The sequence below is a fragment of the Lagenorhynchus albirostris genome, chromosome 7 (genome assembly GCF_949774975.1).
Source record: "Lagenorhynchus albirostris chromosome 7, mLagAlb1.1, whole genome shotgun sequence".
Taxonomy (NCBI): domain Eukaryota; kingdom Metazoa; phylum Chordata; class Mammalia; order Artiodactyla; family Delphinidae; genus Lagenorhynchus; species Lagenorhynchus albirostris.
In genome coordinates, this window is record NC_083101.1 from 56,180,917 (window position 1) to 56,206,213 (window position 25,297).

The window sequence follows — 25,297 nt, forward strand, 5'->3', positions numbered from 1 at the left end:
ACTGACATCCAAATGGCCTACTAATTCTATACTAAGGGTAGAAACACCCTTCCAGGACCATGAAGTCTTTCAGGTAGCATTGTGGTGACTTTTCTTCCTTTACATGAATGCTTTAATAGATGACCTTTAAGAATACTTAAAAACACTGAACACAAAGAACTGAGGAATTTGACTTTGTACTCTCTGGCCAAGATCCCAGAAATCCACATGACCTTCCAAACTGGAGGCAAAGGAAAAGGAATTTGACTTTTTGATTATATAATCCATTAATTTAGTCAAATTTCTAGTAAAAATGGGGCATTATTTTTTTTAAAAGTAAACTAGACCTTAAATAATATAAGAAGCTAACTAGATTCCTCACTCATTCAACGAATACATATTGAATATCTACTATGTGCCAGTTGCTAGGGTGACAATGATGAAGATGACTGACAAGGTCTCTCTCTTCTAAAAAATGACAGGCATTAAATAATTGCATACAGATCATTTTATTACAGTTGTGAAGGAGTACTATGCATTTCTCACACTATGACCTCAATCTCTGAGTGACTGCAATAGCATGATGCTGGCTGGGGTAAGGAGTGGGAGTTATGTAATATGTAATGAGAACCTGAAATGAAACATTAAGTTAAAGGGAACATCTGGGAAGACCTTGAGGTCTTGAACTTTCTAGGAACTAAAAGAAAGCTAGAGTACAGAAAGCAAGGGGGAGAGTCAATTGAAATGAAGCTGGAGAGGTAAGCAGGAACAGACTGAAGAGCCTTTTAGGCTCTAAAAGCCTAAACGGGGAGCAGGGACTTTAAGGTTCACCAGATCACACAGAGCTTTGAAAGTCATATTAGGATTCTGATTTAGGAGTCAGAAAAGAATTAGTGGTTAATAAGTGAGGGGCCTTCACTGGGAATAAAGTGTGTCATAAGTAATTCGGTAAATTCGTTTCTGGAAGTGGTGTAGAGAATTGTTTTCAGACAAAAGATGAATAGTTTTAGGTTGTTTTGTTTTAAAAAGTTGAGTAGGTAAATACATTCATTTATTGTGCACCGTGTATGTACAATGCAATGTACTTCAAACATCACCCACTTCCCCCTGAAATCCAAGGTTTCTAAACTGACAAGGAAAGGGGGAAGGTGACTACAGAGTGAAGCATAGACATGATCAGCAAAGGTACTGTCTTAGAGTATAAATCTAGGCTTTTGAGAGCCTTTAGCAACTTTCCAGGAATACCCTCACTGCCCTCTTCAACTAATAAATTTCAATGTAGTTTCAAAAGAAGTCTTTAGGCCTACTCTTCAACCCTAGACTACAACTCCATGTGATCAGGTTTAATAGTATCATTATAAATGGGATGTGGATGAGTTTACAATCAGTATCCCAAAAAAGATAATGGATATAAACATCAAGTAAGTATAAAATCTACCTTTTATTTAAAATGAGGCAAATTCTGAAATACCATAAAGTTGAACCCCAAGAATAAGCTGGTCCATATAAACATTGCTTTACAATGGAATTTAAGTAACTGCTCTGTAATTGAAAAATACACACAAAAAGAGAGTACTTATAAATAATTGAAAGTGTTCACATTCATTTGTCATTCTAAACAAACAAAAAAAATTCACGTTTTTAAATATCATTTTGGAAAATCAGTCAACTATGAACCAATCCCTCAATGTAAAAATAAATGTATCGGGGGAAACTAGGTGAAGGGTACCCCAAGCCTCTCTGTACTATCATTGCAACTTCCTGTAAATCTAAAATTATTTAAAAATAAAAAGTTAAAAAAACATATTTGGTATGTATAAACACAGACCAAACACACTGGCCTTTAAGATTACTTATTTTGATCAATGTAGAATCTGGTGGTGGATTAAGAGAAAAAAGTTAAAACAATGAAATCTAGAGTGAAATTTTAAAGCAGAAGTAATGTAAAGTTATGCAGAAATGATTTTAAGCATTAGGTTCAAATACTGGCTATACCACCAACTAGCTGAGTGACCTAGGGCACATCATTTAAGCTCTCAAGAGTACTGTGAAAGTCAAATGAGATATGTGGAAGTAAAGTTTATAAATTCTAAAGCCTTGTACAAATGCTATTATTAATTCAAATTTCCTAGCCTAAATTCCTTTTTGTAAAGATCTGTCCTCATCTTCTATCATGTAGTCTTTCAATGGAACAAGAACGCACTTTAAAAATGGTATTCAAACAAGGAAATACAGCAACTCAGTTTATTACATGCAGATTCTTCTGCATTGATGCTAACAGTTCACTGGTCCAAAATTACTAAAATACTTAAAAAACTATACATTATGTAAACAAAACATAAATAAGACAGCATAGTTCTTTGTACATATAGTTTAGTAGAGGTTGTTAAGGATTTAGGAATATGTACAATTTTACACAATGGACTGCATTTTCACAATGCATAAATATATATATATATATTTTTTCTTACAGAAACAAAAATAAGATTCCACTAAAGACACAGAATACCATATTGTAGAGCCACGCCGCAACAGTCCAAATTCAAGAAGAAACATGTCAATGCAAGTGTGCAAAAGCCTAGCTTACTCCAAACTAGTCAAATTTGACTTTGTTCAATTCATGTTATATAGACAGGTAAGTCCTGTCTATTTTAAACAAATAACCTTTGAAAACATACTCATATCAATGAGTGAAATGGAACAGATTTTTCCCTCCCCAAGAAAAACAAAGCCTTGTTGCAAGCTAATGAAAAGATACATTAAAACACACATACACACACACACAAACTATGTATGTTTTCAACAGTATAATAAAGTTAAAATTTTTATGGGAGTCAAAACAATGCCCCATTATTTAAAAACTGGCTCGTTTAGTCTAAATTCAAGATGCAGCTGTGTCAGGCTTCTCTAAGCCAGATGACTGAAAAGCAGGGAAGACAGAGGCAGGATTTCGACTGGCAGATACAACAATTTGAGAGAGTGATGAAGAGAGTGAAGAAACCTTAGATGATGGAGTATTTATGGTATTCAAAATGGCTCCTTCTGGGCTGACCAACAATTTTTTGACTGATGTATCCAAATGAAATACTGAAGTGCTACTCGGCAGTGAAGGATTACTAGAGCAAATGGCAGAAACCAAAGATGTCTTAGCCAAAAGAGTAGCTGGAGGAGACTTAATTACTGAAGTCAATGACACTGTTGGTGCAGGAGGTGGTACAGAAACTTCAGCAGCTGGGTTTATGATCTGTGGTGCTGCATGTACTGTGGGTAGAGAACTTGCATTCCCAAGAGAGTTTACAATTTTTGTAGAGCTTCTTAGAGAATGTTTCACAGGTTGCCCACTTAAAGAATTATTTGATGCTAGCGTGATCTTCTGGGCCAGGTTATCTACCGGTGCAGGCTGAATGCCTTGGCCACTGTTAAGAACTAAGGGAGGTCCGTATTTTGGATTAGTGGATATAAGGAGAACATGGCTGCCAGCTCCAAGACCTTGTGGTGGAACAATAAAGCGGGTTCCGTTAATCATGATTTGTGTGCCAGGTGCCAAAGGCGTACTGGTATTGATGACTATTTTTTGCTGAATACAAGGCTCACTGAACTGGCCCCCTGCCACACTAGTTACATTTGATGGTGCTGCACCAGTGTGAACGGCAGTGCCAGCTGGAGCAGAACTGTAACTGGGGGTTGATTTTACGAAAGCAGGGGACAGTTGCTGGTTTGGCAGAGAAGCAAAATTGGAAATGTTAATTATTTTACCTGGATTCGGTGAAAGGGATGGAAATTCAGTTTGAGGTTTATTTGTGTTTATACTTGTTGGCACTGTAGTTGAAACCCCTGGTGACTGAAACTGGACGGAAGTCCGAGATTGTCTTTTAGAAAGAGATACAGAACGTGTGGCTCCTGGTACTGTTGCGGCTTGTGGAACTGTGTTGATTATTTTAGGGGATACAGTCACAGATGTAGGCAAGGCAACTGTAACAGGGATTTGCAAAGCTGATGTCAGACATTTAGGAGACACTGTTGGTTGTGTATTTGAAATCAGAACAGATGATGCAAGATGTCCTGTTTTCACAGTTGATATAGCCACAGTGTTTCCGAGATTTGACGTGCAAAGTCTATTTGACAAAATAGGCATAATTCTTGAAGAGGTATCATTTCCACTGACTAAAACAGGAGGTCGTGTCCCAACTGAGGCAGAGGTTGAGGTCACTGAAAGAGAACCCAAAGATACATTTGCTCCTGTTACTGAAAACATGTTTACTGTTCTTGAAGCAGAAACCACTGATTCATTAACAGGAGTAATATTTTGACTCACAAAATTTGAGCTTACTGGAATTGAATTACCAATTGTTGACAGCGGCAAAACATAGCCCTTGGTACTTTTTTCTTCTCCTTTTGGGGTTACATTTTGCAATAGGTTAATTGATGGTATAGCTGGCACACTGCCTGAAGTATTTACAATTGCTTGGCCTATGTTTAGCCCAATTTTCACATCTTTTATCTGAGACACAGTTGGTGACGAATTTATTTTTATTGGTGCTCCCACTGTAGATGGAATTAGTACTATCTGGGGCTGCTCTGGAGCCTTAACATATGTTTTACTCAAGGGAGGAGGAAGAGTTTGTTTTAATGGTTCTGCCACAATAGTTGGGGTTGAAGTGCCACTGGGAATTGCAGCATTAATAAAAACTAATTTCTGGGCAGAAACGCCTGCAGATGTTGGTGCAGGTGCCACATTAATTGCAGTCCCACTGCCAGAAGAAAGAACAGATGGAGCTGACACCAGCATAAGTTTCTGAACTGGAGTCCCACTGACCATATCTTCATTTGTTGCTGCTGTTGCTTCTGATCTTGTAACAGGGTAACTTTTTGTGACATAATCTACTTGTTGCTGTTTAGCTGGTGTATGGATAACATTTGCACTGGTTTGTCCAAAATTTCCTGTTGATATGCTAATTACGCTTACTGAACTATTTGCTGTTGATGGTAGGAGAGTGCTAGAAGAAACAGAAGACTTTAAGGGAGAGGAGGGCATGTGTGAAGTTTTATCTATCATGTGCCCCAAATTACTACTGCAGGAAGGTTGGCTTAATGTAAATTTAAGATTTTTCCCCGTGGATGGATTAAAGCCAGCTGGAATGGAAACAGAAGTAGGTGCTTGGCCAAAAGGTGGGAGACTAGATGTAGCAGTTGTTCCAGCTACTGGCGAAAAAGCAGAGGATGATGAAGTTGCTGATTTTGGCACTAGAAATGCCTGAAGCTGAGGAGCAAAAGTAAAAACTGAACTTGAAGATAAACTATTGGATGAATTTTGATCTGGATTGGTCTGTACTTTTACAACTCCAGTGTTCCCACCTCGTGTCCTAACAAGAATTGACTGTGAATCTCTTATGCATACAGTTTTCAGTTCTTGCTTTGCTTCAGAAGAATCAGCAGTTTGTTGTGCAAAACAGTTGAGGGAACTACCGGGATTTGTAGATCCATTTAGTGTTGTTGCTGATAACTGAGGCTGAACTGTTGAGGAAATGGTGGGTGAAGCAATGGGCTGGGGGAATGCGGCTGCTGAAACTGCATTCTTGACTTTTCCTGCCTCACTCTGGCTAGTCTTAACTGGTGGTGTTAATAAATTACTTATGGAGGTTACAGGTGTCAAAGGCTGTGGTCTAGCATTACTCACATTTGACAAAGGTGTAACTGTCTTGTTGAAAGCTGTATTAGGTAGTTGGGTAGAAACAGTTCCTGTTGGGTTGACAAGAACTGATGCTAAAGAAGAGTTTACATTTGCTGTCTGTGGGAAAGATGAACCACGTCGTTCTGTACCTTTTTGTTGAAGTGGTGGTATTTCTTTTGCAACTGCTTTCCCTTCCTTGTGCTGAATTACAAAATTCTTAGGCAGAATGAGAACCTGCTGCATGATTTTTTCTCCTGTTTTAGGATCCAGCATAGGTTGCATCTGAATCTTTACAGAGCTGTTATGAAGATCTATGGGCAACCACTGGCCACAGGGCATTTTGTACACCATCTGTAAAGGACCTTTTGTACTGGTGTGGCAGGTCAATGCTGGCTTTATGGGGCTTGCTTCTGGAGGAGATATAACTGGCTTTTCCACAGCAGAAGCACTTCTACCTGTGGAAGGGGGCAGTTGATTTGTTAAGGTCACTTTGTTCCCAATATTCTTTGCAAGCAAGGCCTGAATAGGTTTGGTCCCTTTCTGGAGAGTAGACACTGGTGTTGAATCCAATGAGGCAAATGACTCTGGAAACAGTGGCTCTGTATGCTTTGATTCATTCAAACAGTCAATTTGCATATCACCTTCTACAGTCTCAACTGTTGTCTCATTTGTGCTTAACTTTGTTTTCTTCCTTGGGGAAAGCTCTTTTGTGCTATCATCCAGATAATTAGTTTGTTTGGACTGCCGTTTAAGTGTTTTAGGCAGTGTCTTAGGTACATCTTTAGAAGGCAATTCTTTTTTCAGCAACTTGCTTCTGGCCATAGGTAAATCTATTTCTGACAATTTCATATCATCTGAAAATTATAAAACAAGCATTTTGTTTATATAAAACAGCAACTGAATAGCAATGGTAAGACCAATTATAAAAAAGAAAGTCAATCTTTGAACAAGCAATTTATTAAGAAACCTGTAGGGCGATTCAAAAGTCTCAGTACCACTGATGGAAATTAAGGTAAGGTGAGCTTTAACATGGTAATCCTGACATTGTAACCATTCCCAAGAACAACGTATTATTAATAAGGAAATTATTTTTGATCAAATTCTGCTGCCAATACAAGTGTAAAAGGAAAGTTTACATCTTTTAAAGAGATACTCAAGCCAGCAATTAGGACTCAGGATTTAGATTTGGAAAGGAATCTAGTCTAGTGCTCTCCTTCTAGATAGGGAAACCTTCGTATCAAAGAGAGATGGTTCTCCATATTTTCTATTTTTAGAGAGAGACTCTACGGAATAAAAAATGTCCAGCTTTTTCTGGTGTTTAATTATTCCTACAGTAAAAAATTTATGTTCATATCTGATCAAACTGGGTTGATGAGAAGTTACTCTTTTTCAATTCACCAGACATGGAAAACAATAGGTTAATACATTTCTAACCAAAAATTTTTATACCTCTTAGATAACTAAAGAAAGTTATTTAACTAGATTTATAGAATAAAATAATCTGATAAGTTGAAATGAATTACAGATCATCTAATCCAGCCTCCTTATAAGAATGAGGTGTCCACTCTGGTCTTATTAGGCCATCAACCTTGATCATTCCTCATAAAAAAAAAAAAAATCTTCACAATTATCAGGGACTTGACAAGTTCCATTTAAAGCAAACATCAGAAATAGTGCTTCAAAATTAATAATAATAAAAAGAAGAGGCTAAACCTATTTCAAAGGGACGCATATCAATGATGTGTGGTCTGTAATGAGCAATAACATGCCTACAGTTTGGAGTCGGGCACTGACTCCAGAAACTCCTAGAACAGTAATAATGACTCCAAAGAACCTTTAATAAGACATTAGTACACCTTCAAACATAACAGATTTTCCCAATCAATGAACTTCATTAACCAGATTATCCTTTATCTCCACAAAAGATACTAAAATTTCTCTTTGTGCTTTTAGTGTTGTTTTAAAGAAAGTTTTAATGCCTACCTGAATCAAAATGATCCTTCTCCAGGATATCTAGAGGTTCTGTGGTGTCTATAGACTTGCTACTGAGTTCTACTTTTGGAGATTCTTTTCCAGGATCTCCTTCACCTTCTTCAGCAGTCCACAGTTCTCCAGTAAATTTATCGTGATCAGGCTGTCTTCTGAAATCATCATAGTCTTTTTTTAGGCGACTCCTGAAGAAAAATATTCGACACAACAAACAATACATACGTATTGAACTCTTGGAAGCTAAAGTACCTTCTAACATTTTAAGCTATATTTTAGTATTTTCAATTAAGTCACTAAACCTATGTTTTAACCAAGTGTGTCTAAGATGCCAATGACTATTGTTCAAGAAGACAAAACACAGGGTGTAGGCATAAGAAACTTAAAAAAATATATGTGCAATTTCAGAATAAAGTGTTCGAACATATACCTATTTGTCTTTCTAAAGGCTGCTGTTAGACCTATTAAATGCGAAAAAGGTAATTTTTTTTCTAGCTGCACTGATAGAAATAGATTTGAGATAGTCTTAAAACTGCTGATTATAATATAGTTTAAAAGGTCATTTAAAAGAGTTAATCAAAAAGTTCTAAGAAACAGTGTGTATTATTTTTGACTGTTATACAAAGAGTGACAAACAAAAACAATCCATCATTTAATCCTGAACCTTTGGGTCTCACTAGAAATTATTTTTTTAAATTAAGCATAGGGAAACAAAGCTGAAAAGTGATCTTTCAGAGATCCTTTTCACATAAAAACATAATACCTATGTTTCTATAACACTGAGATAGAAACATTTCCAAATGATTACATGATATTTTAGAGATCCTTTACTATTCATTTGCTTTCAACTGAGTTTCTCTATTTTACTTTTACCCTTTGTTTATTTTTGTTTTTTTAAAAAAAATCTGAACATACATTCTCCAATTTACTTCTGCTACAAATTCCTATCTGTGTGGGACTTCCCTGGCGGTCCAGTGGTTAGGACTTCGCCTTCCAATGCAGGGGGTGTGGGTTCGATCCCTGGTCAGGGAGCTAGGATCCCACATGCCTCGTGGCCAAAAGGTCAAAACATAAAACAGAAGCAATGTTGTAACAAATTCAATAAAGACTTTGAAAATGGTCCACATCAAAAAAAAAAAAATTCCTATGTGTGCATATTGGAGTTTAAATCTCACCTCTGTCACTCAACAGTTGTAAGACTTTGGGCAAGTTCCTTAAACTTTCTAAGCATCAGTTTACTTATTTGTATAATGAGGATAATAATAGCACTTACTTCGTAGTTTGTGTGGCACACAAATATTCAACAAATGTTAGTTAATAATTACTCTCAATTTATTTATCTTTCAATTATTGCTGAAGGTTTTTTTTTTTTTGCTTAAGGGTTTTATAGAGCAGATGAGGGCTGTAAGATACTAGAGTGGGTTACCAAAGGATAACTGTAAAATTAATTTCATTTTAGTAATATCTATATGGGGGTAGTATAAAGTTCCTCCCTTCTCAGTCTTCTTCTCAACTCAGCTAATGACTTTGCTCCTTATTTCAGGGAAAATGGAAGCAATCAGACAAGAACTCTCATATGCTCACACCCCGTCTGCAACTTAAGACCTGCATCTGTACTCATATTCTCCATCTTCCTGTCTAAGCTAACCCTTCCAACTTATGCATCTTCTCTCACCTAGTCAAGAATCTCACTCAACCAAACATCCCTTCCATTGTCTGAGTTCATTTTTGCCTCTCTATTCAATCATTTCCACCAGTATACAAACATGTTATTTCTCCCATTAATAAAAACAAATGACCCAACTTGACTCCAACTTGTCCTTCCAGGTGCTGCCCTATTTCTCTGCTCTACTTTTATAGAAAAACTCCAGTTCCTCACCCCTAATTCTCTTGAACAGACTCCTTAGACTTTTATCCACATCTCTATCAACACAGCTCCTCAAGGTCATCAATGATATTGCCAAATTTAACAATGAATTCTCGTCCTCATCTTCCTCAATCCATCATGAGCAGCCTCCTTTTTAAAACATCTTCTTTACCTGGTTTCTAAGACACCACTCTTGGTTATGCTCCTGCCTTGCTGAATACTCCTTCTCAGTCATTTCTGCTGAGTCCTGCCATCTCCATCACCTCTAACTGTTGGAATGTCCCAGGGTTCAGTTTCTCTTATCTATGCTCATATACTAGGTGATTTCTACCATCTCACAGCTTAAATATAATCTATATCCTGACAACCCCCAAATTTATACCTCCAGCCTGGCTTACTCCCTTTAACTGGGACTAATATGCTAAACTGCCTACTCAGTAACTCCAATTAGACATCTGAAAGGCATATCAAACTTAACATGTTGAAATCCAAACTCCTGAATCCGCCCCCTCCCCAAAACTACTTCTTTGTTTCCCCTATCTCAGCTAATGGCAATTGCATTATTCCAGTTATTTAGATAAAAAACACTAGGCACCATCTTTTTCTCCTCATTTTTTCTGACACTCCATATGCAAGCCTTAAGGAAATTCCACCAGTCCTACTTTCAAGATCTATCCAGAATCCAAGCACTCCCTGCCGTCTGCATTGCTACTATCATGGTCCAAGCCACTATCATTTTTTGCCTGGACCACTACTATAGTGTAACTGACTTCCCTGCCTTTATCATCATCCCACACTACACTATCTCAACAGAACAGGCAGAGCGAGTGCTTTAAAACATAAGTCAGATCATGTACTTCCTCTGTTTAAAGCTCTTCAATGGCTTCTCATCTCAGAGTAAAAGCCAAAATCCTTAAACACGTAGGCTACCTTTCCCTATACTTCTCTGACTCTTGACTCTTACCACTTTCCTCCTCACTCACTCGGCTCTGGTTATTCTTGCCCCTTTGCATTTCCTATAAATGTCAATCATGCTTTTAACCTTAAGGCTTCTACATCTTCTTTTCTCTTAGATATCCACTTGGCTCTCTCCCCTATTTCCTTCAGGTCTCTTTTCAAACATCAACTCATCAGGGAAGCATTCTCCAACACCCTGGTAAATGACCAATCATTATTATCCCATCCAAACTAAGCATTTATTCCCCTTAACCTGCTTCATTTTTCTTCCCAGCACTTATCACCATCTGACATTTGAGTTTGTCTGTCTGAATAGATTTATAACTAGTAAGGAAATTGAATCAATAATCAAAAAAATCTCTAAACATTTCTCCAAAGATATATAAATTGCCATAAGCACATTAAAAAACACTCAATCTCACTAATCATTAGGGAAATGCAAATCCAAACTACAATGATATACCACCTCATATTCATTAGGATGGCAATTAAAAAAAATAAAATAGCAAATGTTGGTGAGGATGTGGAGAAGCTGGAACTCTTGTAACTGTTGGTGGGAATGTAACATTATACGGTCACTGTAGAAAACAGTATAGTAGTTCCTCAAAAAATTAAAAATAGAATTACCATATTCCTCTTCTAGGTATACACCCCAAAATTTGAAAGCAGGGTCTTGGATATTTGTACACCCATGTTCATAGCAGCATTATTCATAATAGCTAAAACATGAAAAGCCTCTCAAATGCCCATTACAGATGAATGGATAAGCACAATGTGGTATATGCATAAAATGCAATATTATTCAGCCTTTAAAAGGAAGTAACTTCTGACATATGCTGCAATATGGATGAACCCTGTGAACATTATGCTAAGTGAAATAAAGCCAGTCACAAAAAGACAAATATTTTGTACTATATGAGGTACTTAGTCAAAATCATAGATACAGAAAGTAGAATGGTGGTTGCCACGGGATGGGGGGAAGGGGGGAATAGGGAGTTATCGTTTAACAGGTATAGCGTTTCAGTTTCACAAGATGAAGTTCTGGAGATGGATGGGGTAACAGTGACACAACATCATGAATGTATTTAATATTACTGAACAGTACACTTAAAACTAGTGAAGATGGTAAATTTTATTTGTGCATTTTACCACAATGAAAAAAAAAACTGGGGGAGAAAAAAACCACACAGTATAGAGTTTTGTTTAATCAATAGTACTTTGTCGGGCTTCCCTGGTGGTGCAGTGGTTGAGAGTCTGCCTGCCGATGCAGGGGACACGGGTTCGTGCCCCGGTCGGGGAAGATCCCACATGCCACGGAGCAGCTGGGCCCGTGAGCCATGGCCGCTGAGCCTGCGCGTCTGGAGCCTGTGCTCCGCAATGGGAGAGGCCACAACAGTGAGAGGCCCGTGTACCGCAAAAAAAAAAAAAAAAAAAAAAGGTAATAGTACTTTGTCAGGGCTTAGGAGGTACCTTGTACACAGTAGGTACTCAAAACTATCTGAATTACAAATCAGTGGAAAACTATACTAAATGATACCAGGATACCTTCCATAATCATAAAGTAAGAGCCTTAAAAAAGATAATAAAGCTTGATTTACCTGTTCCTTTGAAAAGCTTTCATTAACTTTGGTTCCCATGGCAGCAATTCATTTAAAAGACGTATCAATGTACTATGCAATTCTTTTACAGCTTGCCTCCGATGATACCATTTGCCCTAAAAAACACAATTTTAAAAGTAAATTCCTTAGACTGAATCCAAAAGTAAACGCCAAGACTTATTTTCTGAGTAAAATACAAAACAAAATGCCAATACCCATCAAATAAGTACATATCTCTTCTTCAGAAGGTTGCAGCAAGGAGGAAAATATCCTATAATAAATCTTCTTCGATATACTTTAAAGATTCTCAATTCTACAGGAGAAATCTAAAACCCATTTAATTAAACCAAAAGATAAAAATTTTTTTTTAAGTTTTTAATTGGGTCAATTATAAACACTTTTATAAATCACTAAAACACATGTAAAGATACAAACATTTATATAACTATGTAAATGGCATTGCTCACTTCTGTAAAGTTTCTGTAATTTTTCCAAAACAGTGGGGGAAAAAAGAGAGAAAGCCTGAATTGTTATCCTATTCAAAAGCCATCCTAACAAACTTCCTTAGGAAATTTTACAATTATTTTATTTAAAAATGTTTCCAGCACAGAAAAGTAAACAACTGGTCACCATTTTCAGTACTATCATGCTATACTAACGGTTAATTTCTGACATGCCCTCCATTTGCTAAGTATTATCCTAAGTATTTCATTCATACTTGGAGAGAAAGAGACAGAGAGAGAGACAGACAGAGAAGGAGGGAGGAAGGGAGGGAGAGAGAGATCGAGTGAACATGAGAGTTCACGTATACTAGCAGTTATAAAAGCCCTCTAAAGTGTGTGCATTTTTAGTCTTACTTAACAAATGATGAAACTAAGGCTCAGAGAGATTAAATGACTTGTTTAAGGTTCTCTGACTTGAACCCAGATCTGCCTGTTGGTGAAGTCCAAGTTCTTTAGAACTAATTACATCACTGCCTCTCAAAAACTGTATTACATAAATTCAATCTGACACAGGTTATAAAACCTCTAGTAAAGATACATTTCATCAGCACCCATAAAATTATTTGAATACCATAGGGACAGTAAGATTACAGAAGGTATAACTTTAGGTAGCCAACCTCCCCTTCTCCACAATGTTAGTGAACACCAGCTATCCACATCACCACCACCACCATCACTATAGTCCCTTACTGTTATATAACCAAGTTGTATTTCTTTTTTACTTGGTAACAGCTTTGAGATATAATTTACATACCATATAGTCCACTCATTTTATTTCTTTTATAACAAAAGGCACACAACTATATATGTTACAGATCATATTTAACCTGCATAAAATTAGATTTCACCCCACAGGAACTCTGAGTCAATTTGCATATAGGTAAAACATTAAGGCAGAAAAATAACCACTCCCTAGAGCAAAGCATATTCTAAAATCTGTGCATAAATTCCCCAACTTTACATATATCTAAAACTTTTCCTTTTGTCATGCAAATTTTAGACACATACAAAACTAAGTGATCAATAACAGTGCATTTCCTACTCCTGAAAATTTTGTGCTTTAAACCAACACAACGTTTATGCACATAAAAATAAACATTTCTAACTGAGGTTTTTATACTTCAGAAGGGAAATTGTTCATTAGAAGAGTAGGAAAAGGTGAGATTATATGTGCATGTGCTCATAATGAATATGGAACCTAGGCTCACTGACTAATTTTTGTGTCTTCTCAGTGGCATAACAAATTATAGTATTGTGAAAAAATTTCAAGAAAAGTAACTTTTATTTCATATAATATACTAACCTGAAGAGACTTTCCATCTTGTCAAAAGCATTCTAAAAGGACCCAACTAACAATGAGTTATACCTCAAAAGTTTATTTTTCTCAAAGAAATGTTATGAGATAGTATAAAGTGCATATTCTAACCCATGAAAACAAAACTATTAGATTATAAATAATAAAAATGAGCAAGAAATAACTTCCATCTATGGAAAGCTATTTGAGGAACATGAAAAGGCAGGTAACAGCTACCCTAAATCCTTTTCAGAATGAGGTAAGATTTTGTTTCAATAAAAAATAGAAAATAGTAGATGGAGATTTTTCCCTTTAACAAGGCATATCAACAACATTATTTTTTTCTACATATAAACTTCTATTTGGCTCAAAAATGAAATGGTGACAGTGGAAATAAACTTTTCCTAAGCTAAAGAGAGCAGAAAGAGGTAAGGAATGAAGGTGGGGAGAGTATTCTCTTCATGGTATAACTGACTGGAAAAGCATTAAAGGATTAGGGGGCGCCAGGCATGCTGAATTCCTTATTAACTGGGAGATATATGGGGAAGAATGACAGATGCAGAGTTAACCTGGGCAGTACGGTGGCTGTGTGGATTAGTGTGGTGGTGATGGGGTAGGGATTACAGAACTGTCAGTGTTATGGGACTTTTAGGACTAGGTAGATGAAGCACGGGAAGGGGAGACTGTGTAACTGGATACTACTTAAAGCCATTTATCAACTCTGTTTGTGTCTCTACTAAATTACAACATTAATTTTTATAGGAAAGAGTTTTAAAAATATTAGGAAAATTTTACCTTTTGATTTTATTTTGGTTACTAAATTTTACTTAATCCAATGCCCAGAAAATATACTACTGAACAGGAGGGGTCATATAAATCAATCAGAGAATAGAGTCCTAACTTCCATATAACTCTGTTTTACCCACTGACCTGTTTGTAAATGTCTAAGGCCTTCAACTTTATGGATGTTTTTTGGCCTTCTTCCCCTTCTTTATACTGCATATTCTCAACTTGGGGTAGTGATGGTATGGTATCTCATTTATATTTGAAAATGCCTATCTAATCATTCTGTATTTGAAAAACAAACAAAAATTTTATTATTTTCATAACACAAATTATATAAAGTAAGGGCTGATAAAATGTTTTGACTAGAAGATACATATAAAGGATACGATGACCTCAACAAAGGGCATCCCTGTACCTGCCATGGGGTATGTGTGTCATCTATCAAAAGGGGGCATAGGTTTAAAAAAGTTCAGAATCACTGCTCCAGGACTGGTGTTTGAGGTAGTAAGGTACTTTAATTACTTGACAGTAAAAGAGAAACTCATACTGGTTCTCTCATTTATTATTTCTTTGGTCAATACAATCCAAATGGAAAGAAAATAATACGTCCCTTTCTACCTAGTGCTGGTCTCAGAGTGTCACAGTATACAATGGAACTAATGTAGAGAAGTTATGAATTTTTAAATGAAGTTAGTCAAATGGTAATAATTTGCCTTAACTTGGATCTAATATAAAAATCTATTTAAAATCAAACAAAATATTTCCTGAACTTTAAATCAGATCATTAGCAATAGCTTTCCTGACTGATCAACTTTATTTATATACACAGATAAAGGAAAAACTATCATGTTTCTTCTAGGATGAAATTATTAAAGCTAAAAGGGAACTCAGAGGACATAATTTTACAGAAGGAAAGTGTCTAAAGTAAACAGAGAATTACTTGTAGGTGGAAGAAGACTTTAGAATTCTAGATCTCCCGAATGCTAAAATCCACTTTCCTTCCACTACACAATGCCATCTCTCATGGGCTACACACAGACAATTCCTAAAGAAGAAAGAGACTGTACTGTGTAAGTTCCTATATTTACATGTAGGTATCTCTGTAATGCAAACATTAAAATCTCTAAAATTTACTTTGTTTCATTTGTTTAATTACAGTAGTACTTAAAACTATGGTGACCTTAAGTTTAAAAGTGAATTAAAAAAACAAGGAAAACAGCAAGTTCCCCATCTTCAAACACATAAGAGAGAATACGGATATAATGAAAATCAGAAAGGCTCTTACAGTTTTTATCTGCACTGATCAATACAGAATCAAAGAAAGTAGATAGAAAGATTAAGTAAATGGTTATTTATAGAACAGTGTTCTAATTGTTTCTCTAATAAAAAATACATTTAATACGCTTTACATATATAAATTTAGTGCTGACTTTTCTTTATAAACAGGTATGTGAATATGGGGATAAATGAACATTTTTTAGTATTAGAATTCTCACAATTTTTAGTATTAGAATTCTCACTATTTTCACAGACAAAAATTTTTTTCTAAAATAATCCCAATGTGTTATGTGAACTTAATAATTCAAACATTTACTGAAGGTCACTTTGAAGAGAGTAATGTATTTTTCTTTTATAAATTTACTATGAAATGTAACATAAAATAAAGTATGAATTCAAACATACACCACGGAACCAAAGGTATACAATATGGTCTAAATTTGAGGCTTACCTTTCAATACTTTCTCAGCCAATGTCCACAGCAGCTGCAGATTGCCAGCTCCCTTTCCATGAGATGCCCCACTGTCAAACACTAAGGTTTTATAACCTCATAGGGATTACTACAATAAGGAGCTTGTCTATGGCCACAAGGTAAGTCCTTTATTATATTATGCAGTTTTATAAGTTTTTGAATGTGATAGGTTAATAACCTAAGGAACCATAAGAGAAAAGAAACTTCTAAAAAACTTACAAAACTACACAATATTGTAAAATGAAAAGCTGAGTCTATGTGTGTGAAATGAGTGGGGAGGGAAACTTACCTTACAACTAAAGAAAAACTCCATTCTGCTGCAGTAATCGGGTATGACAGCACCAGCATAGTGCTGGCTGGGGTGCTGCAAGGAGAGGGAGTTGGCAATCTACTGATGCTGGGGACACTGAACATCTAGAAGGAAGAAAAGAGGAAAACAAATAAATTCCAGGTTTATTAAATGTCTCATTACCATGGATCTTTTGCACATTTTAATAAGTTCAGATGCTTTGAATATTAAACTTAGGTGAAAGTAGTTTGTTTACACAAATCATTCTGTTACTTATATAGATTTTCTTATAACATTATATCTAAACAAAATAGGTATCAACAGTTATTTGAAGAAAAGATTAACATCACATATAAATATACAAAGAATTCTTTTTTAAATTGAAAGGGTATTATTGTGAAGATGATAAAAAAGATAATTTTTATGTACAAAATATAATATATATGAAAAAGGCATCAATGCTCTTTTTCTACATGCTTTTACTTACAAATATGTTGTTACAGCACAGAAACAGGGATCATATGACAAAATATTTTTTGTTACAGGCTTGGTTCTTGTCACAGACATAAATCACATGGTGGAAAGGGATTAGATAATAATACATCATGCTTTTCAAATAAAATTCAAATAACTTTTAGAAAAGCCAAATCGATTTGTCTGCAAAGATGTCTCATTTAAAATCACTAGCAATATCCAAAGGTAGGTTACAAATAATTTAAATGCAAATGTATAAAAACACAGCACAAATCAAATTAACTATACTTAAGCATGTTAATAATCTAATTATTTGGCATTCTCCTTAGTCTAAGTAATATTAAGTGAAAAGGTAGTAAGTATTTACTTTTTTTTTTCTTACTGCTCACCTAAAGAAATTACTACTATATAAGTATATTCCTGCATATTCACAGTTTTGGGGGTAAAACACTGCATTCACCTTGTTGGTATACAGTCCCTTGAAAAAGTACTAGTTAGACAGTATAGTGAAATGTTTGCATATTAATATGGAAAAAGTTAAAGAGTATTTTCACACTGCCAGAGGTTCTAATATGAACTATCCTATCATATACTAGTATTTTCTCTTTAGGTACTCTCACCCATTTTCTCTTAAGACTAATTCAATAGAAAAGGAAAGCATTTGTACTTTATTCTAAAGATATCCTACATTGCACAGCATGTACAACATTTCCATTATATTCCATTATATTTCTAAATTAGCATTTCTAATGCTAATTAGAACTATAGTTCTAACTATAATTTCCATTATATTTCTAAATTAGCATTTAACTAGAAAGCATGAAGACAAACAACTGCAAACAACTGCATATCACTACAAGTGATAATATTGGAAGTTTCAGGGTCATTTGACTTTGTAGAGAGGATGGACAGATCACATTCCCAGTGAGATAGTTACTATTACTGGGGAAGAAAATCTAACAATATGTATGTAACTGATGGTATGTAACCATTTTCATTCACAAAGAAGAAAAAATCCTGAACTAGAAATTAACTATTGGGTAAAAGTATCTGAATTTGATTCTTTTTAGTAAATAGGTGGTAACAAAGAAGTTAATAAAATTTTATCAAATCTATACCTGATATCAGAAAGGTGGGTTCTCAAGCAATTCACTGCAAAATCTAAATCACTAAGTAATGTTACATATGGTATCATCAGAGCATAAAAAGGTCCATGTAAGTGAAATTAAGACTGGGAGTATCTTAAAAGCAGAGTCAGTATCCTACTTATTTTTACTTTCTTAGGCTCCATCACAATGCCTAGCAGAGAGCAGGCCCACAATAAGTATTCAAACTATAGAAGTAAATTTCTTAGCTTACAGAGATTTTCTACTTAGCTGCAAAAGATTTTAAAAAATTGATAGAAACGTTCCTAAAATATGTCTTCCAGATTTTCTGAGTATACAATGAATATAATTTAACTCTTGATGACTCAGATCACCATTTTGAACAAGTTATTGTTTCATATTTTAAGGCAGTGACTGCAGGGTTTACAGGGCTATAACCTATGTTCCTATATTAAGTGGTTATTGATTACTAATAGTTTTGGACTCCTAAAATCTGCTTTTGTAGGTTTTTTTCTCAATTGTCTATTAGCATTTCATGCTACTGCCACTAAATCTGCCTTAATTGGCCTTGTCCTAATTAAAAGCACCTGCTACAACTAGTTAGCATAATATCTTCATTAAAAGAAACTAGTTCCATGCAAGGATTTTTTTCTACTTTAAAGTGCTAGAGATCCAGATGTGGACTCTGGGCCTTCTATTTAGATTCCTTTTTATTCTTTGGTAGATTTGGGATTAATTTTCCTTCCATTTTTACCTTTTTTTTTTTTTTTTTTTGCGGTACGCGGGCCTCTCACTGTTGTGGCCTCTCCCGCTGCGGAGCACAGGCTCCAGATGCGCAGGCTCAGTGGCCATGGCTCACGGGCCCTGCCGCTCCGCGGCACGTGGGATCCTCCCAGACCGGGACACGAACCCATGTGCCCTGCATCGGCAGGCGGACTCTCAACCACTGAGCCACCAGGGAAGCCCCATTTTTACCTTTTTTACAGAGTCTGGTAAGATGGTAGGAAAGTTCTATTACTGTTCAATCTTCTCTATTTTTTGGATGGTATTTTTCCCTAGTTCACAAAAGGTTAAACTACCCTATCTTTAAATTTTAGGGGCTTTCCAAAGATTTTGATACCTTCTGTAATATAAAAAAGAGAATGATGTGAAGCTCATTTTCTGGTCTTAAGCACCTCACGGATTTAAATTCAATTTTCCAGAACTCTTACCACTGAAAGGCAGTAGAGTATTAAATAGAAAATAATACAAATTTACTTGGGGCTTTGAAAAATATTTGGCATTTAGATTGTTACTTACATTTGAATAAGTGTGTGTGATATTTAATTCAAAAGAGTTTAAGGCAAATAATAAAAGCCACACTATGAAGTTCTAATTATAGAAGGAGCTGTCACCTAGTTCAATTCTTCCTTGAAGCTCACTCCATGCTGGGAACACGCAATATGAATTCTCTGGCTGATGTAAAAATACGGAACAACAGTTTTCCCTTTTAATTGGAACTTTTATTAGAAGAAAAGAGGTGTTCAAATATTGTTTTTAAGAAAGTTTCCCTGATGGGATACAGACTATGCCACATTGCAGTAAGTTGAAACAGTGAGCACTATTAACAAGAGTTAAAATCCAGTTCTTAGTTGAGCAGAGTAGTTATTAAATGTCAAAAAGAATGCCCCAAAGCAAGACTTACCGTAAATAAATTAGGATAATGCATTTTCAGATAATTCAGTGACTACAGTCAATTGAAGTTTTGTCTTACCAGACAGCTATTGTTCTGGTTCACGTTTCCTGTCATCTAGTTCTCTTTTCTTACTATTATTTTGAACAGTCAGTTAATATTTGATTCTTCGTAAAATCCATAAAGTCCCACTCCCAGATAATATATTAACATGTCAATAAGGGAAGTAAAGCAAGTGTCTAGAGTGTCTGGTGATCTCTGAATTAAAAAAATGGCTTGAAAATAAAAGATTAAGTCTTTTATAAAAGGACAGGAGTTAGCGCAACCAATCCTGATTAAAATTAAAAATTTATCCCCAGGATTGGCGATAAAAAGCTTAAGCTCTAAAGTGAATTCCTTAAGGATGAGGACTTTGTTTTAGTCTCTGAATTTCAACCAAGTTCCTTGGTATTATGAATAGTACACAGAAAACAGTGAGGAAGTATTTGCCTAATGAATAAGACTAGAATATGACAGGTAAAGAAACTTATTTATTTTATTTGTTGTACAAGGTTTCCGAAAGGTTATTTTAATTTTTTGAAAGCTTTAACTATGACAATTTAAAGACAGAGTGTTTTTCCCCCCACAGATGAGCTAGTTTTCAGTTTTGTTAACCATATCAAAAGATCTAGAATAAGAAAACAAGATACACAATGATGTAATTGCCAAAAACTTAAACAAAACTAATTTAAGGACAATTTAGATATTGATGCAACCATATCTACAACTAAAGTTATTAAGTTAATAAGGGCATATTCAGGATTCTGAATGTATCTAAAGTTCCTTATACTGTAGTAAAATAGACTTTTTACTCTAAATAGATGGCTATAAAATAATTTTGATTTGATGCCTCACTGAGCAAATGGGATATGGAGAGAAGAGGGAAAAATCCCAAAATCCTACACTATAATAGAGTAAAATTTCTTTGTTACAGGTGTTAGAAAATAAGATTAATGTATAATAATTTCTTTGCCTTATATCAAGCTTTTACTATATGCAACTATGATTTAGGGGTTCATATAAATTCATAAGTGAAGTTTTATACATAATTTGACTATATTTTACCATTTACCTGTGTATTATTTCTTACTATATCTTCACTTTTTAAGAATGTTTTCCATCATATTTTTAAAAATGAACAAAGAAAATACATATACAACCAAGTTATAACTTCATTTCCTATAATGAAGGTAAAAGGTAAACGGTGACCATACTGAAAAGAGGCCATAAATCATAATGGATTGCAGACAGCTGAGATGGATCTGAAGCTAAGGTCAAGAATTCTTTTAACTATCTGAGAATCATAAAGGGTAAAGGTTAATACTGACATTCACAAGTTCCATCAAATATAAGTCTTAATTAGAAATATACGATATGATAAAATGGTCTCAATCATGGAATCTGGCATATGATTTCATTGATTTCTACCTAAGTGTCAAAACATCAACTTGTTTTCTCCCCATAATAAGCTGGCAGCAGCAACTTATGAGACACTAGGGCCCTGAGCAAAAACAGGCATATGCCAGGGTTCTGCAATCTCTGCACAACTGACATCTGAGGGCAATAACTATTTGCTGTGCGGGGCTGTCAGGTGCACCGTAGGATCATTACAATGTAGAATATTTTTAGCAGCACGGCTGGCCTCTATCCATTAAGTGCCAGTACCACCTCTTCAACTATGTGAATCAAAAATGTCTTCAGACATTCCCAAAGTCTCATAGCAGCGATAGGCAGGGGTGGGGTGGGCAGAATCATTACTCACTGATAACCACCGGCTTTTACAAAACTCTGTGACCAAAAACTAGGGTGTCACTACCTCTGATCTAAGCTTCTGATTTCTCTAATGTTTGATCTAGCTAATGCACAGCCTTTGGTTAGGCAAGATTAAATGCTATTATTGTATTATGAATTTAAATTATTTTAAGAACATAATAGAGATTAATTTTATTCATGACTTGAAATTCCTTTCTAATTCTCTTAAACATGCCTTAAAAACATGCCTTTTGACATACTATAATAATTATGCATATATTTTTTGGATGTTTAAAAAATTTAACATTTCATGAATACTTCCATGTAGTAACAATGATCTACAAATATTTTATTTTACTAGCCATATGATATACCACTGTGTTAATATTATTGCTTGGTTAGTCATCTCCCTACTGTTGGACATATGGGCTTTTCCCAAATTTCTACTATTAGAGACAGTCTGCTGAACACACTATTGTGTAAATTACTTTTTTGAGGGGTAGGGGAGTAGGGTGAAAAATGAGGGAAAATGAAAGTTAAATATCAATTAGGATAATAGGATCAAAGAGTCCAGGCAATTTTATAGCTTTTCTTACATACTGAATATGAAATACAGAAATATTTGAAGTCTGTCTTAAAACTTGCTCAGTGTGGAGGTGCTTAACTGCTAAAAGGTGTATTAGAAAGACAGGGTATTATATTTAAAATTTTAGTTTATCTATATTGATAAGACTATCATTTATCATTTCATAATCCAGAAAAGCTTTCTTTTCTTATAACTTTTTTTTTGCCAAATGTTCCCTTTTCCTTATCTCTATACTGATTTTTCATTATCAAAAAGACTGAAACCTCTTTGAAGATCTAAATTATGATATAAAACATATGGAAATTAAGGAAATGTAAGAAAAAAAGGGTCACATGAGAAATTCAGAAATATAACCAGTTCTGTATTAGCCTGACAAAAATCTACCAAGTTTGATTATTTACACAGCAAAAATGTCTAATAAATTTCAAATACAATAGGATCAAGCAAATTTATCAATATCTTAGCTCTCTCTGGAAAACTAATAAATTTCCTAAATTAAAAAGACTACTTTCCAAATAATTAAGCAAAATGCAATTTTTCTCTCTTGACTAAAACCACAAAAAAAAAAAAAAACAATAAAATGTCATGATTTCTCCTTTAGGGCACTAAAAAAATCTTATGATCTAAATAATAATGAGATAGACAAAATGAAAGGATTTTGTCAAACTACATACTTCTATTTATATCAGTCAGATGTCTGGTATCGCACTGGAGGACGTAAAGGACGCTGAGTTCTCTTTGAATAAGCCTTTAAATGAAGTAATGGGATCAAGTGAACTAAAGCAAACTCAGAAAATTAAATCATTTTTTCTCTCCTCACATTATAAATCATAAGTAGAATTAGTTGTCTTGCAAGAATAAGTAAACAATCTAGATTTTAAAAGATTGTAAATCTTCCAGTACAATGAGTAGCTCAATGGCAAAACCTCTAAGAGATTAAGAAAGCTTTTTTAATGGAATGTTGACCTGGATGAGGAAATGGAGTAATTCTTCCTTGTTGCTTTGGTAGGAAAAACTATCTAGAAAGGCCCTGCAGAGGAGCTCCCAAAAGCAGCCAGGTTTTTAAACGAATCCACATTAAATCCTCTATCACATATGTAATTTCTATCTTTAGTAAGAGCATCTGTGACAACCAAATGTTTATATGGAATATGTCTTCCTTGTTACTGAAGCCATCGTAGATCTGAAAGCTGCTGCTGAATAATATTGGGTGGGCCAAAAGGTTCCTTTGATTTTTTCCGTAATATGGCTCTAGTGGCACTTAGCTGTCTTTAACTTCATTTGAAACAATTTTGTTAGATTATATGTGACAGCTGTCATATCAGTGTGGATTTAAAAAAGACAGACTTTTTTTTTTTTTTTTTCGGCACGCGGGCCTCTGTTGTGGCCTCTCCCGTTGAGGAGCACAGGCTCCGGACACGCAGGCTCAGCGGCCATGGCTCACGGGCCCAGCCGCTCCGCGGCATGTGGGATCTTCCCGGACCGGGTCATGAACCCGTGTCCCCTGCATCGGCAGGCGGACTCTCAACCACTGCGCCACCAGGGAAGCCCAAGACAGCCATTTTACTATTGAAGACGGAAGAAAAAAGCAACATTTTCAGCATATTATGCTTTATTATTTCGAGAAAGGTAAAAATGCAACTGAAACGCACAAAAAGATTTGTGCAGCGTATGGAGAAGGTGCTCTGACTGATCAAACGTGTCAAAAGTGGTTTGCAAAGTTTCGTGCTGGAGATTTCTCACTGGACGATGCTCCATAGTAAGGCAGACCAGTTGAAGTTGATAGTGATCAAATTGAAACAATAATTGAGAACAATCAACATTATACCACGCAGGAAATTGCTGACATACTTAAAATATCCAAATCAAGCGTTGAAAATCATTTGCATCAGCTTGGTTATGCGAATTGTTTTGATGTTTGGGTTCCACATAAGTTAAGCAAAAAACCTTCTTGACCATATTTCTACATGCGATTCTCTACTGAAATGTAAAGAAAACGTTCTGTTTTTAAAACAAATTGTGACCTGCGATGAAAAGTGGATACTGTACAATAAAGTGGAATGGAAGAGAGATCGTGGGGCAAGCAAAATGAACGACCGCCAACCACACCAAAGGCCGGTCGTCATCCAAAGAAGGTGATGTTGTGTATATAAGTGGGACTGGAAGGGAGTCCTCTATTATGAACTCATTCTGGAAAGCCAAACAATTAACTCCAACAAGTACTGCTCCCAATTACACCAAGTGAAAGCAGCACTCGCTGAAAAGCATCCAGAATTAGTCAACAGAAAACGCATAATCTTCCATCAGGATAACGCAGCACTGCATGTTTCTTTGATGACCAGGCAAAACTGTTACAGCTTGGCTGGGAAGTTCTAATTCATCTGCCGTATTCACCAGATACTGCACCTTTAGATTTCCATTTATTTCGGTCTTTAAGAAATTCTATTAATGGAAAAAATTTCAATTCCCCGGAAGACTATAAAAGGCACCTGGAACAGTTCTTTGCTCAAAAAGATAAAAAGTATTTCAGGAACTATGAACTTGCCTAAAAAATGGCAGAAGGTAGTGGAACAAAAGGGTGAATACGCTGTTCAATAAAGTTCTTGGTGAAAATGAAAAATGTGTCTTTTATTTTTACTTAAAAAACAGAAGGCACTTTTTGGCCCACCCAAAAGAATTGTTTTGACTCTAAACACTATTTTTTACAGTGATATCCTCTCATGAAGATCAATATTAATATTTCATTTGTCTGGCAATAGTGAAGGAAGCTCACCAAGCAAGGAATAAGCAAAATGGCTATCACTATTGCCAAGTTCATATATTTCATTAATAAAATTCCTCAGGTCCTTACTATGAGCCTAATTCTAATAATACGGATACTTGCTTTGTAACCAACCGACAGTATATCAGCTAGGGCGAGTACATGGACACACATAAGAAATGACAGGCTGACAATGAAGAGACAGAACAAAAGCAAAAAAACAAGCA

At 35.4% G+C, this 25,297-nt stretch overlaps 1 protein-coding gene across 2 annotated transcripts in view; it reads right to left on the bottom strand.

The window, feature by feature from the left end:
- Positions 1–590: 590 nt before the first annotated feature.
- BRD10 (bromodomain containing 10) overlaps positions 591–25,297 on the bottom strand; it is a 105,507-nt gene continuing 80,800 nt past the window's right edge. For both annotated transcript variants that reach the window (XM_060155057.1, XM_060155056.1), the window contains 3 exons: positions 12,059–12,174; positions 7,634–7,824; positions 591–6,504 (listed from right to left, as the gene is read on the bottom strand). In XM_060155057.1, coding sequence (XP_060011040.1) covers positions 2,861–6,504; positions 7,634–7,824; positions 12,059–12,174 — 3,951 coding nt within the window. In that variant the 3' untranslated portion in view covers positions 591–2,860. The remainder of the gene's footprint in view (positions 6,505–7,633; positions 7,825–12,058; positions 12,175–25,297) is intronic.